This window comes from Oncorhynchus tshawytscha, linkage group LG19 (assembly GCF_018296145.1).
Source record: "Oncorhynchus tshawytscha isolate Ot180627B linkage group LG19, Otsh_v2.0, whole genome shotgun sequence".
Lineage (NCBI taxonomy): Eukaryota > Metazoa > Chordata > Actinopteri > Salmoniformes > Salmonidae > Oncorhynchus > Oncorhynchus tshawytscha.
In genome coordinates, this window is record NC_056447.1 from 48,230,521 (window position 1) to 48,247,400 (window position 16,880).

Consider the following 16,880-nt stretch of genomic DNA (forward strand, 5'->3'; position numbering starts at 1 on the left):
TCTCAAAACCATCTTGGTTTCAAGGACATTTAATACACTTTTATTGTACAATACCAGTCAAAAATTTGGACACACCTACTCATTCAAGGCTTTTTCTTTATGTTTACTATATTCTACATTGTAGAATAATAGTGAAGACATCAAAACTATGAATTAACATATATAGAATACTGTAGTAACCAAAAAAGTTTTAAACAAATCAAAATATATTTTAGATTTTAGATTCTTCAAAGTAGCCACCCTTTGCCTTGATGTCAGCTTTGCAAACTCTTGGCATTCTCTCAAACAGCTTCACCTGGAATGCTTTTCCAGCAGTGTTGATGGAGTTCCCACATATGCTGAGCACTTGTTGGCTGCTTTTCCTTCACTCTGCGGTCCGACTCATCCCAAACCATCTCAATTGGTTAGAGGTTGGGTGATTATGGAGGCCATGTCATCTGATGCAGCACTCCATAACTCTCGTTCTTGGTCAGATAGCCCTTACGGGTGTGTTGGGTCATTGTCCTGTTGATAAACAATTGATAGTCCCACTAAGGGCATCGCTGCATAATGCTGTCGTAGCAATGCTGGTTAAGTGTGCCTTGAATTCTAAATAAATCACAGACAATATCATCAGCAAAGCACCCTCACACCATCACACCTCCTCCTCCATGCTCACGGTGGCAACCACACATGCAGAGATCATCTGTTCACCTACTCCACGTCTCACAAAGACACGGCGGTTTGAACCAATAATCTCAAATTTGGACTCATCAGACCAAAGTACAGATTTCCTCTGGTCTAACGTCCATTGCTCGTGTTTCTTGGCCCACGCAAGTCTTTTCTTCTTATTGGTGTCCTTTAGTAGTGGTTTCTTTGTAGCAATACAACCATGAAGGCCTGATTCACGCAGTCTCCTCTGAACAGTTGATGTTGAGATGTGTCTGTTACTTGAACTCTGTGAAGCATTTATTTGGGCTGCAATCTGAGGTGCAGTTAACTCTAATGAACTTATCCTCTACAGCAGAAGTAACTCTGGGTCTTCATTTGCTGTGGTGGTCCCCATGAGAGCCAGTTTCATCATAGTGCTTGATGGTTTTTGCGACTGCACTTAAAGAAACGTTCAAAGTCCTTGACTAACCTTCATGTCTTAAAGTAATAGTGGACTGTCATTTCTCTTTGCTTATTTAAGCTGTTCTTGCCATAATATGAACTTGGTCTTTCACCAAATAGGGCTGTCTTCTGTATACCACACCTACCTTGTCACAACACAACTGATTGGTTCAAACGCATTAAGGAGGAAAGAAATTCCACAAATTAACTTTTAACAAGGCACTCCTGTTAATTGAAATGCATTCCAGGTGACTACCTCATCAAAGCTGTCATCAAGGCAAAGGGTGGCTACTTTGAAGAATCTCAAACATTAAATATATTTGGGATTTGTTTAACACTTTTTTGGTTACTACATGATTCCATATGTGTTCTTTCATAGTTTTGATGTCTTCACTATTATTCTATAATGTAGAACGTAGTAAAAATAAAGAAAAACCATTGAATGAGTAGGTGTGTCCAAACCTTTGACTGGTACTGTAAATGTCTAGTGATAGATATATGATATGGCATGTGGTGGCATATGCCTGTTCGCACACATTAAGGACAGGCAAGAAAAATAGCTGAAGGCCTATATGTTGTTCTGAAGGATGATATGCATCACTATATACAGTATGTCTTCCAATCACATATACAAAACTGTTCTCTGAAATTCCATTCCTGCTCCTATCCATCTTTGTTTACGGGAATTGAATGCACATAATCTAATTGACTACTGTAGTGGTGTACGGTATATTATGTGGCATACCCGTTGACACCCATTGACAACAGAACAGAACAATAGCTGAAGGTCTGAAGGTCTGATGGCTTGTACAACAACAGACTATCAATAATAACTGTGAAACAGTTTAGGGGATGTTAAACCTTTCCTTGAAAATACAGAGGGCCGAACTTGATGGACCCGTAATCGTGTGTAAAGCTTCCCGTAAAGACTTACATACCAGCTCACACTGCATGATCGAGCCCAGAAGCAGAAGTCAAATCATCTTGATGTTATGTTTAATGTTATAAAAGAAAGGGCCTATCAGCTTTGAATCTTACTCAAACAGCACACGAAAGTATCTGTAAGGGCATGAGCTATAAACAGGGTTATTTTTGCCACAGTTTGTTTTGTTTGTTTATTTGGTGTGGAGATTGGATGGCCGTCTATTCTGAGCTATTGCCCTAACACTGGAAGCCATGCTATTGCAACCCTGCTATCTATTAATCTGGTCTGCTGTAACTATGCCATCCCAACCCTGCCATCTATTAATCTGGTCTGTTGTAACTATGCTATCCCAACCCTGCTATCTATTAATCTGGTCTGTTGTAACTATGCTATTCCAACCCTGCTATCTATTAATCTGGTCTGTTGTAACTATGCTATTCCAACCCTGCTATCTATTAACATGGTCTGCTGTAACTATGCCATCCCAACCCTGCCATCTATTAATCTGGTCTGTTGTAACTATGCTATCCCAACCCTGCTATCTATTAATCTGGTCTGTTGTAACTATGCTATCCCAACCCTGCTATCTATTAATCTGGTCTGCTGTAACTATGCCATCCCAACCCTGCCATCTATTAATCTGGTCTGTTGTAACTATGCTATTCCAACCCTGCTATCTATTAATCTGGTCTGTTGTAACTATGCTATTCCAACCCTGCTATCTATTAACATGGTCTGCTGTAACTATGCCATCCCAACCCTGCCATCTATTAATCTGGTCTGTTGTAACTATGCTATTCCAACCCTGCTATCTATTAACATGGTCTGCTGTAACTATGCCATCCCAACCCTGCCATCTATTAATCTGGTCTGTTGTAACTATGCTATTCCAACTCTGCTATCTATTAATCTGGTCTGCTGTAACTATGCTTACCATAACAATCCCACATGGGTTATCTATGACAGGTCTGTAAGACCTTTAAGGACCTTTAGGCCCTCTGGTCGGGTTAGTCTTTTGTCCCAGATCTGTTTGTGCTGTCTTGCCAATTCCACACCACGTGACGGAGACCATTGGAGTTGGCAAGACATCAGGAACTGATCTGGGACCAGGCTTTGTCTGGGCTGCCTAACCACTGACATCCTCTCTATGATGGGTTTCATTACACCTCTGTGTGTTAAGCAGGAAAGTGTTTATCGTATGCTGATGCTTCACTAACAAAGAGTGTCTGTTTATAATGTGGGTAGATGGCTGCAAAAACAACCTGCCCTTATGTATCCAGTTAATTATACCATCTCTCTCTCTTTCTCTTTCTATCTCTCTCTCTTTCTATTTCTCTCTCTTTCTCTCTCTTTCTCTATCTCTCTTTCTCTCTGTCTCTCTCTCTTTCTCTCTATTTCTCTCTTTCTCTTCCCCCCTCTCTCTCTCTCTCTCTCTCTCTCTCTCTCTCTCTCTCTCTTTCTCTCCCTCTTCTCTCCCTCTTTCTCTCTCTCTCTGTCTCTCTCCGTGTATCTGTGTGTGTGTGTGTGTGTGTGTTTCTTCATAACAGGTTTGATTTATCAGACAGAGACTCCTTCTTTGATAGTAAAACAAGAGCTTCAATAGTAAGTGTCATTGTGTCGTCCAGATCCTCCATGACTGGAGACTGGAGTCTGAGACCATTGAGACCATTAATTACAGTAGATTATCTCAGTTTATTCATGAGAACCATATCAGGAATGTGTTTATTGTAGATTTGTGTGTATTGGGTATATGTGTAATTTGTTAAATATTACTTGTTGCACTGTCGGAGCTAGAAGCACAAGCATTTCGCTACAGCCGCAATAACATCTGCTAATCACGTGTATGTGACCAATAGAATTTGATTTGATTTGAGGAATGCCCTATTCTGTATGTACGATTGGTTCTTCCCTTCTTATCTTATCAGGTTTTTGAAGTATTGAAACGTACAAAATGCACAAAGGCTAAGTATAGTATGGGTAAGTAAGAGTCTGCTTTGTTTTATATACTCAATGTCTAGGAGGACTTTTCCCTGGAACGTTATGCAGAGTGTGTGTTTGAGTGTCTGTATTTGTGTGTGTATGTGTCTATTTTATAACCTACAGTATATGCCTGTAAAATGTCTGCTTGTTTGTGTGAAATGGTACAGTAACACATGAATAGTCACGTAGCCTAAACTCAGATTCTCAAATTGGCCGTTAGACTTTTAAAAACGGTTTCTCTGGGTTGACACTAGCACTGCTGGTACCAGCCATTAGTTAATGCAGTAACTAAAGACCAGCAGAATTAGTAGGTATTTCATTTGGATGTTTAAACGCAGTACAATTTCCCGGTGTCTGTCTCTAGGGTTCACCAGCCTGCTAGGGAGTGGAGTCTACACAGATGCCTATCCACTACATGATGTGAGTACTCATTGCAATCTGCTTAATTGTGTTTACAATAAAATACATCTTTACATCTTTATTTGTATTTTTTGACTGTCTTATGGTATTCACAACCCCCCGTGGACACCACACATACATCTGTTTAATGACATATGAGACATGGGAGTCAATTCCACTGCTGAGTGCTGACTACATAATAAAGTTAACTGCCAATTTGACTGTATATGATTAGTAGAAGTTTTAATGTACGTTGTTGAGTGCAGTCAAATACGTAATGACAAGTCACATTGAGTAAACACGCTGAAAACGTATCTGGATGAATAACAAGATCTCTGTTTCATTTGTTTTGCAGGGAGATTTGGATGGTGAAAACATTGAGCCCAATGATAGGAAGGTGAGTGACATGAATATGGGCATATGGCCATTCCTAAGGAGACCACACTGATATTAACAGACCACACTGATATTAACAGACCACACTGATATTAACAGACTGTTACGCACGCCTCTATGAAGAGGGAACGCAACACCCTGCTACAACTAAACTCTCTGTGAAGCGAAAAAGGTATGGACTGTAGGTGCGAGTAAAAATGACAACAAGCAGAATGTGGTACCGTTTACAAGGACTTTATTCCTTTACCCGGTAATATGGGGAAAAGGGGCTGGACGGAACCAAAGCAAAGAAAGTCAATCTCAAAGCCCCCCCCTCTCCTATCTTACCTGCCTATCCACTACTTACCTAATTTAGCACCACCTGGTGCCCTAACCAAAATACAAGGGGTGGTCCGCCCAGGTCTTACCTAGTGTGCCTAGACAGCGAATATGCTACGGGTATATGTATGCCCGCGGGCCTCTTGCCTAAGCACTCCCTAGGTGCCTTCCCCTTCCCCCCTGGGAACAAATGAAACAGAATATTAAACAATTTCACAAACAAACTAAGAGACAAAGGACATCAAATAAGTTCTATCTGAGCAACAAACTCACAAAACATACCAACTCTCAGCAATGAACTCCCAGCAAAATCAACCTCTAGCAAAATCTCTCTCTAGCAAAATCTCTACAATGACCTCCCAGCAAATCTCTCTAGCAAATCTCTCTAGCAAATCTCTCTAGCAAATCTCTCTAGCAAATCTCTCTAGCAAATCTCTCTAGCAAATCTCTCTAGCAAATCTCTCTAGCAAATCTCTCTAGCAAATCTCTCTAGCAAGTCTCTCTAGCAAATCTCTCTAGCAAATCTCTCTAGCAAAAAATCTCTCTAACAAACTCTTTTAGCAAATCTCTCTAGCAAATCTCTCTAGACAAATCTCTCTAGCAAATCTCAATTAGCCCTAGCAAATCTCTCTAGATTTCAAATCTCCTAGAAATCACAGCAAATCACAAACTACAAATCTAATCTGGGAAACTACACAGAAATCTACCACTGATGTTAAATCTACCTGATGTTAGACCAAATCTACCACTGAGCAAATCTGACCTCTAACAAACCTCACTGATGTTAACAGACTACACTCTAGACCACACTGATGTTAGACCACACTGATATTAACAGACCAAATATTAACAGACCAGCTGATAAATCTACCTCTAGCAAATCTACACTGATCTAACAGACCACACTACCTCTATGCAAATCTACCTAGTAACAGACCACACTGATATACATCTACCTCTAACAGAAATCTACCTCTATTAAAATCCACACTGATATTAACAGACCATCACTGATATTAACTCTAGCAAATCTATCCACAAATAACAGACACTACCTCTAGCAAATCTACACTGTTAACAGACCAAATCTAGACCTCTAGTTAACAAAATGTTCAGACCACAATGTTAACAGACCACACTGATGTTAACAGACCACACTGCTTTTATATTAACAGACCACATTGATATTCTGAAGGAATGGGTAATTGGAGATATTAACAGCTGATATTGACCACACTTATTAACACTGATATTAACAGACCACACTGGGCGGGGTCAGCTGATGTTAACAGACCACACTGATGTTAGCCCACTGTCAGACCATGTTAACAGACCACACTGATGTTGACCACACTGATGAGACCACACTGATTTCATTGATATTAACAGACCACACTGATATTAACAGACCACACTGATATTAAATAAACACATAACAGCAAATATTAACAGACCACAATATTAACAGACACACTAATATTAACAGACCACACTGATATTAACAGACCACACTGATATTAACAGACCACACTGATATTAACAGACCACACTGATGTTAACAGACCACACTGATGTTAGACCACACTGATGTTACCACACTGACCAGACCACTGATGTTAACAGACCACACTGATGTTAACAGACCACACTGATATTAACAGACCACACTGATATTAACAGACCACACTGATATTAACAGACCACACTGATATTAACAGACCACACTGATATTAACAGACCACACTGATATTAACAGACCACACTGATATTAACAGACCACACTGATATTAACAGACCACACTGATATTAACAGACCACACTGATGTTAACAGACCACACTGATGTTAGACCACACTGATGTTAACAGACCACACTGATGTTAACAGACCACACTGATGTTAGACCACACTGATGTTAGACCACACTGATATTAACAGACCACACTGATATTAACAGACCACACTGATATTAACAGACCACACTGATATTAACAGACCACACTGATATTAACAGACCACACTGATATTAACAGACCACACTGATATTAACAGACCACACTGATATTAACAGACCACACTGATATTAACAGACCACACTGATATTAACAGACCACACTGATGTTGACTGATTAACAGACCACACTGATATTAACAGACCACACTGATATTAACAGACCACACTGATATTAACAGACCACTGATATTAACAGACCACACTGATATTAACAGACCACACTGATATTAACAGACCACACAGACCACACTGATGTTAACAGACCACACTGATATTAACAGACCACTGATATTAAGACCACACTGATATTAACAGACCACACTGATATTAACAGACCACTGATATTAACAGACCACACTGATATTAACAGACCACACTGATATTAACAGACCACACTGATATTAACAGACCACACTGATATTAACAGACCACACTGATATTAACAGACCACACTGATATTAACAGACCACACTGATATTAACAGACCACACTGATATTAACAGACCACACTGATATTAACAGACCACACTGATATTAACAGACCACACTGATATTAACAGACCACACTGATATTAACAGACCACACTGATATTAACAGACCACACTGATATTAACAGACCACACTGATGTAACAGACCACACTGATATTACCACACTGATGTTAACAGACCACACTGATGTTAACAGACCACACTGATGTTAACAGACCACACTGATGTTAACAGACCACAGACCACACTGATGTTAGACCACACTGACCACACTGATGTTAACAGACCACACTGATGTTAACAGACCACACTGATATTAACAGACCACACTGATATTAACAGACCACACTGATATTAACAGACCACACTGATATTAACAGACCACACTGATATTAACAGACCACACTGATATTAACAGAACACTGATATTAACAGACCACACTGATATTAACAGACCACACTGATATTAACAGACCACACTGATGTTAACACTGATATTAACAGACCACACTGATATTAACGAGACCACACTGATATTAACAGACCACACTGATGTTAGACCACACTGATGTTAGACCACACTGATATTAACAGACCACACTGATATTAACAGACCACACTGATATTAACAGACCACACTGATATTAACAGACCACACTGATATTAACAGACCACACTGATATTAACAGACCACACTGATATTAACAGACCACACTGATATTAACAGACCACACTGATATTAACAGACCACACTGATATTAACAGACCACACTGATATTAACAGACCACACTGATGTTAGACCACACTGATATTAACAGACCACACTGATATTAACAGACCACTGATATTAACAGACCACACTGATATTTACACTGATATTAACAGACCACACTGATATTAACAGACCACACTGACGTTAGACCACACTGATGTTAGACCACACTGATGTTAGACCACACTGATATTAACAGACCACACTGATATTAACAGACCACACTGATATTAACAGACCACACTGATATTAACAGACCACACTGATATTAACAGACCACACTGATATTAACAGACCACACTGATATTAACAGACCACACTGATGTTAACAGACCACACTGATATTAACAGACCACACTGATATTAACAGACCACACTGATATTAACAGACCACACTGATATTAACAGACCACACTGATATTAACAGACCACACTGATATTAACAGACCACACTGATATTAACAGACCACACTGATGTTAGACTACACTGATGTTAACAGACCACACTGATGTTAGACTACACTGATGTTAACAGACCACACTGATGTTAACAGACCACACTGATGTTAGACTACACTGATGTTAACAGACCACACTGATAGTAACAGACCACACTGATATTAACAGACCACACTGACGTTAGACCACACTGATGTTAGACCACACTGATATTAACATACCACACTGATAGTAACAGACCACACTGATGTTAACAGACCACACTGATGTAACAGACCACACTGATGTTAACAGACCACACTGATGTTAGACCACACTGATGTTAACAGACCACACTGATATTAACAGACCACACTGATATTAACAGACCACACTGATATTAACAGACCACACTGATATTAACAGACCACACTGATATTAACAGACCACACTGATATTAACAGACCACACTGATATTAACAGACCACACTGATGTTAACAGACCACACTGATAGTAACAGACCACACTGATATTAACAGACACTGATATTAACAGACCACACTGATGTTAGATATTAACAGACCACACTGATATTAACAGACCACACTGATGTTAGACACACTGATATTAACAGACCACACTGATATTAACAGACCACATTGATATTAACAGACCACACTGATATTAACAGACCACACTGATATTAACAGACAACACTGATATTAACAGACCACACTGATGTTAACATACCACACTGATATTAACAGACCACACTGATATTAACAGACCACACTGATATTAACAGACCACACTGATATTAACAGACCACACTGATGTTAGACTACACTGATGTTAACAGACCACACTGATGTTAGACTACACTGATGTTAACAGACCACACTGATGTTAACAGACCACACTGATGTTAACAGACCACACTGATGTTAGACTACACTGATGTTAACAGACCACACTGATGTTAGACTACACTGATGTTAACAGACCACACTGATTTTAGACTACACTGATGTTGACAGACCACACTGATATTAACAGCCATGTTTCTGGAGATGGTTTAATTGATGCGTGTACAGCTGCTTGGTGTGTGTTTAATGACTGTACAGCTGCTTGGTGTGTGTTTAATGACTGTACAGCTGCTTGGTGTGTGTTTAATGACTGTACAGCTGCTTGGTGTGTGTTTAATGACTGTACAGCTGCTTGGTGTGTGTTTAATGACTGTACAGCTGCTTAATGACTGTACAGCTGTGTGTGTTTAATGACTGTACAGCTGCTTGGTGTGTGTTTAATGACTGTACAGCTGCTTGGTGTGTGTTTAATGACTGTACAGCTGCTTGGTGTGTGTTTAATGACTGTACAGCTGCTTGGTGTGTGTTTAATGACTGTACAGCTGCTTGGTGTGTGTTTAATGACTGTACAGCTGCTTGGTGTGTGAGCAGGGCAGACCCCTCTCCAAGACGATGGGCTGGGCCCTGGGGTTTGTTATTTCTGAGAATGACAGCTACACAATCTTATCAGCTGACTCTGCTGCATTGGCACAGGGTCCTGTTTGTACTGAGGTCTCTTCAGGCCTCCTCTGCTCTGTCTGCTGGAGAGCTGTTGGTGTGTGTGTGTGTGTGTGTGTGTGTGTGTGTGTGTGTGTCTCATCTTCACAACAAATTTGTTTTGTTAAATTATCGGACAGTTTACTTTCTTATAGCTAGCATAATCCTATTGATAAGATAAATGCAAACATACTATAGTTTAGTGAAGATAAGTGTGTCTGTATGACTGGATAAGTGTGTACCTCACTCCATTGAGCCTGAGAAAGACAGTAGTGACTGCAGTAACTGTATCTGGGACTAGTTTAGAGCAGACTCAAGGTTTGTTTGGCTTTTCAACAGACATTCCTGTTAGCTAGCTTATTCAGATGTTCTGGTGCTCTGTTCTTAATGGCTGTTTCCTTTAGTTTACACCTCAAATACTGCATGGAATGGAGGTCTGGTGTGGAGACTGTGATGGCTCATAAGGAATGGTGCTTCGTTTTCACTGACCCAATAGTGTCCTGTAGTTTAGCATTTGTGTGTAGTACCGTTCCTATTCAAGATCATTCCTGAACATCCTGTTAAGGGCATGTTTGGTGCCCTGAAACATTAGAACGCAAAACTGCATAATTTAGCATATGCTTCATAGAGTTGAGTTCAAACAACAAGTAGAAAATACCCACTATCTTTCTGGTTGTGTAGCCAGGCTGCTGTGTGTTAGTGGTGCCATGGTAGAAAATACCCACTGTCTTTCTTGTTGTGTAGCCAGGCTGCTGTGTGTTAGTGGTGCCATGGTAGAAAATACCCACTGTCTTTCTGGTTGTGTAGCCAGGCTGCTGTGTGTTAGTGGTGCCATGGTAGAAAATACCCACTATCTTTCTGGTTGTGTAGCCAGGCTGCTGTGTGTTAGTGGTGCCATGGTAGAAAATACCCACTATCTTTCTGGTTGTGTAGCCAGGCTGCTGTGTGTTAGTGGTGCCATGGTAGAAAATACCCACTATCTTTCTGGCTGCTGTGTTAGCCAGGCTGCTGTGTGTTAGTGGTGCCATGGTAGAAAATACCCACTATCTTTCTGGTTGTGTAGCCAGGCTGCTGTGTGTTAGTGGTGCCATGGTAGAAAATACCCACTGTCTTTCTGGTTGTGTAGCCAGGCTGCTGTGTGTTAGTGGTGCCATGGTAGAAAATACCCACTGTCTTTCTTGTTGTGTAGCCAGGCTGCTGTGTGTTAGTGGTGCCATGGTAGAAAATACCCACTATCTTTCTTGTTGTGTAGCCAGGCTGCTGTGTGTTAGTGGTGCCATGGTAGAAAATACCCACTATCTTTCTTGTTGTGTAGCCAGGCTGCTGTGTGTTAGTGGTGCCATGGTAGAAAATACCCACTATCTTTCTTGTTGTGTAGCCAGGCTGCTGTGTGTTAGTGGTGCCATGGTAGAAAATACCCACTATCTTTCTTGTTGTGTAGCCAGGCTGCTGTGTGTTAGTGGTGCCATGGTACTGTCTGGAACATCTGTTGAGCATTAGAACAATCCTATTGGCATCCCTATCATTGAAACAGAATAATGGCATGTAATTGAGGAATTCTCTCTGAACGGGGACGTGTCCAAGTGTCTTATCTTCCTCCCGCTGAGAATGATTACAATAAGCTCAGCTTGGCAACAGATGGAATGTACATACTGTAGCGTGTGTGTGTGTGTGTATATGTGTGTGTGTGTGTGTGTGTGTGTGTGTATGTATGTGTGTGTGTGTGTGTGTGTGTGTGTGGTGTGTGTGTGTGTGTGTGTGTGTGTGTGTCTCATCTTCACAACAAATTTGTTTTGTTAAATTATCGGACAGTTTACTTTCTTATAGCTAGCGTAATCCTGTTGATAAGATAAAGGCAAACATGCTATAGTTTAGTGAAGACAAGTATCTCATAAAAAGGGGAGGGGAGGAGAGGAGGAGGAGGAGGAGGAGGGTATCTTTGGGTGGTGACACAACAGGAGAATAAGCTGCCTGTCTGTAGCCTGTTGGTTAGCTAGGCTTTGTGGAGAGAGAAGTCCTTGCTGAGAGAGACCGTGCTGGCTGAAGAGAGAAAGGGAGAGAGAAAGAGGGGCTTCACCACCCTTTCTGTCGACTGTATTGGATAGTTGTGTCTCTGGCAGGGCATCAGAGGGGGATCATTCTAACACTCTGAGCCTGCTGCCTGCTGATGGGGCCCCGGACCCGCCAACCCACACTTCTCTGTCAACACCTGAGCAGTGTAGGATACAGTGGGTACTAGCCAGGGTCTTTTGGCCGAGGTTCACTAGGAGAGGGAGGGAGGGAGACCACAGCAGCAAGATACTGTATGTGACCTGTTGCCACAAGAAAAGGGCAACCAGTGAAAAACAAACACCATTGTAAATAAAACCCATATTTATGTTTCTTTTTTTCTCTTTTGTACTGTAACTATTTGCACATCGTTGCAACACTGCATATAGACATAATGTGCCATTTGAAATGTCTTTATTCTTTTGGAATGTTTTTGTGTAATGTTTACTGTTAATTTTGATTGTTTATTTCACTTTTGTTTATTATCTATTTCACTTGCTTTGGTAATGTAAATATGTTTCCCATGCCAAAAGTAGCCCCTTAAATTGAATTAAGAGAGAGAGAGAGAGAGAGAGAGAGAGAGAGACAGAGAGGAAAAGAACGATCATCACATCAGAAATCAGCTCAGAGGTGTCGGGTAGGGTGTTTGAATATAGTACCAGTCAAAAGTTTGGTTCTAGATAGCACCTTTTTCTCAAAGAGTGTGGTCTTGTACCAGTGTTGAGAATGGAAGGGTTAGAAGGAATGTGCCTGGAGAGCCCGGCCTCAAGCACACAGATCACCTTACTGCTGTCTGCATGGCTGGGAGATACACTATGTTACCCACACAGGGACAACCCAATGCCAAGGGGAGGAAGAGGGACATGTACAGTTTGTTACAGCATGTACAAACAATGTACATATATGTTACTGTATGTGTGAATGGTTCTTCAATGGTATTTTCCCACTGCAAATGATCTATGATGTTTCAAATGTAGAGTGAGAGAGAGAGAGAGAGAGAGAGAGAGAGAGAGAGAGAGAGAGAGAGAGAGAGAGAGAGAGAGAGAGAGAGAGAGAGAGAGAGAGAGAGAGAGAGAGAGAGAGAGAGAGAGAGAGAGAGAGAGAGAGAGAGAGAGAGAGAGAGAGAGAGAGAGAGAGACAGAGACAGAGACAGAGACAGACAGAGACAGAGACAGAGAGAGAGAGAGAGAGAGAGAGAGAGAGCTTTTAGGGAACAGCATGTGTTCTTCACTCGGAAGACAGCCTCTCAGATTAACTTCAATGGAACAAGAGAACCATTGGTTTTGAAATGATCAAGGACACATAAGAGGCTGGACGAAAGTATGAATGAGACAAGAAAGAAAAAAAAACGAATCTGTCTTTCAATAACAGATAATGATATTGTTGTGCAACAATGTTCAGCTTCACAGTTGTACTCTAGCGTTTGATGAAAGCAGTCAGCCAGTGGAACAACAACATAAAGGGTGTTGATCAGACATACAGGCGGATGGATAGATGGATAGATTAGAAATTAGTGAGTGGTGTCACAGAGAGGGAGGACAGGACAAGGACATAATAGTACTGGATTGAAGGAACACAGCTGTGTCCCCAGATCCCAATACTGTGCACTGTGTTCTCCATCCACCAGTCACAACCTTTCCCTCCCTTCCCCCATTTGTCTCCCCTCTGTTCCTCACCCCCTGACTCCTTCCCCTGTCTGTTTCCCCCTGCTCTTCAACCTTTCCCCCTCTCCCTGCACAGCTATCCCCTGTTCCCCCACCAGTCACAACCTCAACCCCCCCCATCTATCTCCCCACTTCTGTCTCCCCCTTCTCTTCCCCTCTCCCCTCTCCCCTTCACACCTGCCACCCTTTCATTTACCACAGTTAGCACGCTCTCTCTCTCTCTACGTTCCACCTGACATCTGTCATCAGATGAGGGAAGAAAAGAGAGCTGACTTCAAATGTATCTGACCTTCTCTGACCCTCTCTCACCCTCTGGTCCTCGGTCTCCAACTACAGCTCATATCAGCTTTCAGAGGTCAAAAGACCCATTCACAGCTCTCACACACTCTCTCTCCAGCAATCATGGTTACAGGAGCTTGACTAAGAGCTGAGACGGATATAATTGTCAGTGAGAGTCATAAGGAAGACGTGCTGAAAAATTGGAGTGAATGCATGCTGGTTTGAAAGCAATAGCACTGTTGGTGGCCTAACAGTCGAAACATCTGCTCTGTCTTGTTGCCTCTTCAAAGAATAGACAAATCAAAATATGACTTTTAAACTCTCCTTTTTAAGTGTGGACCCTGTAATGCCTGTTATGTTTTGACATTTTGTTGTTCTGTGTTTCAGCTCTTGTATGAGGAGTGGGCGAGTTACAGTGTATTTTACAAATACCAGCCTATCGGGCTAGTAAGGTGAGGGAAAGTTTCCTATAGTGAATCTGCAACGTTATTTCTGAGATTGCTCTGTTCTTCCTCAATCGCTATCTGGTGAAGGTCTGTTTAGATTGCAATGTCACATTATGTTTTTCATCTTTATATCAAATAAACCTTATTTGTTTCATAATGGAGAACGTGTTGCGCCTAACATTCTAATGCAATATGTTCTTCCTAATGCAGGAAATACTTTATACATATTTATAAATACTTTATACATATTCTATGTTATTTTATGTATTCTATTATTATCATGACACAAGGCAAGACCCAGATGCAGAAACAGGAGGCAGATGGTTGGAGTTTAAGATGTTTAATAATCCAAAAAGGAGTAGGCAAGAGAATGGTCGTGGACAGGTCAAAGGTCAAAACCAGTTCAGAGTCCAATAGGTACAAAGGGCAGGCAGATTCAAGGTCAGGGCAGACAGGATGATCAGGCAGGTGGGAAAGTAGTCCAGAGTCAGGCAGTGGTCAAAACCAGGAAGACTAGCAAAAGAGAATAGAAAAGGAGTAAGGGGAGAAACACCATGGTTGACTTGACAAAAACATACAAGACGAACTGGCACAGAGAGACAGGAAACACAGGGATAAATACACTGGGGAAAACCAGATGAACTGGCAAGGAGAGACAGGAAACACAAGGATAAATACACTGGGGAAAACAAGATGAACTGGCAAGGAGAGACAGGAAACACAGGGATAAATACACTGGGGAAAACAAGATGAACTGGCACAGAGAGACAGGAAACACAGGGATAAATACACTGGGGAAAACCAGATGAACTGGCAAGGAGAGACAGGAAACACAAGGATAAATACACTGGGTAAAACAAGATGAACTGGCCCAGAGAGACAGGAAACACAGGGATAAATACACTGTGGAAAACAAGATGAACTGGCACAGAGAGACAGTAAACACAGGGATAAATACACTGGGGAAAACAAGATGAACTGGCCCAGAGAGACAGGAAACACAGGGATAAGTACACTGGGGAAAACAAGATGAACTGGCAAGGAGAGACAGGAAACACAGGGATAAATACACTGGGGAAAACAAGATGAACTGGTCCAGAGAGACAGGAAACACAGGGATAAATACACTGGGGAAAACAAGATGAACTGGCATAGAGAGACAGGAAACACAGGGATAAATACACTGGGGAAAACCAGATGAACTGGCAAGGAGAGACAGGAAACACAGGGATAAATACACTGGGGAAAACAAGATGAACTGGCAAAGAGAGACAGGAAACACAGGGATAAATACACTGGGGAAAACAAGATGAACTGGCAAAGAGAGACAGGAAACACAGGGATAAATACACTGGGGGAAACCAGATGAACTGGCAAGGAGAGACAGGAAACACAGGGATAAATACACTGGGGAAAACAAGATGAACTGGCAAGGAGAGACAGGAAACACAGGGATAAATACACTGGGGAAAACAAGACGAACTGGCACAGAGAGACAGGAAACACAGGGATAAATACACTGGGGAAAACCAGATGAACTGGCAAGGAGAGACAGGAAACACAAGGATAAATACACTGGGGAAAACAAGATGAACTGGCAAGGAGAGACAGGAAACACAGGGATAAATACACTGGGGAAAACAAGATGAACTGGCACAGAGAGACAGGAAACACAGGGATAAATACACTGGGGAAAACCAGATGAACTGGCAAGGAGAGATAGGAAACACAAGGATAAATACACTGGGTAAAACAAGATGAACTGGCCCAGAGAGACAGGAAACACAGGGATAAATACACTGTGGAAAACAAGATGAACTGGCACAGAGAGACAGTAAACACAGGGATAAATACACTGGGGAAAACAAGATGAACTGGCCCAGAGAGACAGGAAACACAGGGATAAGTACACTGGGGAAAACAAGATGAACTGGCAAGGAGAGACAGGAAACACAGGGATAAATACACTGTGGAAAACAAGATGAACTGGTCCAGAGAGACAGGAAACACAGGGATAAATACACTGGGGAAAACAAGATGAACTGGCATAGAGA

At 41.5% G+C, this 16,880-nt stretch overlaps 1 protein-coding gene across 5 annotated transcripts in view; it reads left to right on the plus strand.

Annotated features, from left to right (window-relative positions):
• Positions 1–16,880, plus strand: part of LOC112218886 (anoctamin-1) — a 101,451-nt gene that overhangs the window by 44,716 nt on the left and 39,855 nt on the right. For all 5 annotated transcript variants that reach the window (XM_042301778.1, XM_042301776.1, XM_042301777.1 and 2 more), the window contains 5 exons: positions 3,565–3,619; positions 3,943–3,994; positions 4,362–4,417; positions 4,752–4,793; positions 14,768–14,832. In XM_042301778.1, coding sequence (XP_042157712.1) covers positions 3,565–3,619; positions 3,943–3,994; positions 4,362–4,417; positions 4,752–4,793; positions 14,768–14,832 — 270 coding nt within the window. The remainder of the gene's footprint in view (positions 1–3,564; positions 3,620–3,942; positions 3,995–4,361; positions 4,418–4,751; positions 4,794–14,767; positions 14,833–16,880) is intronic.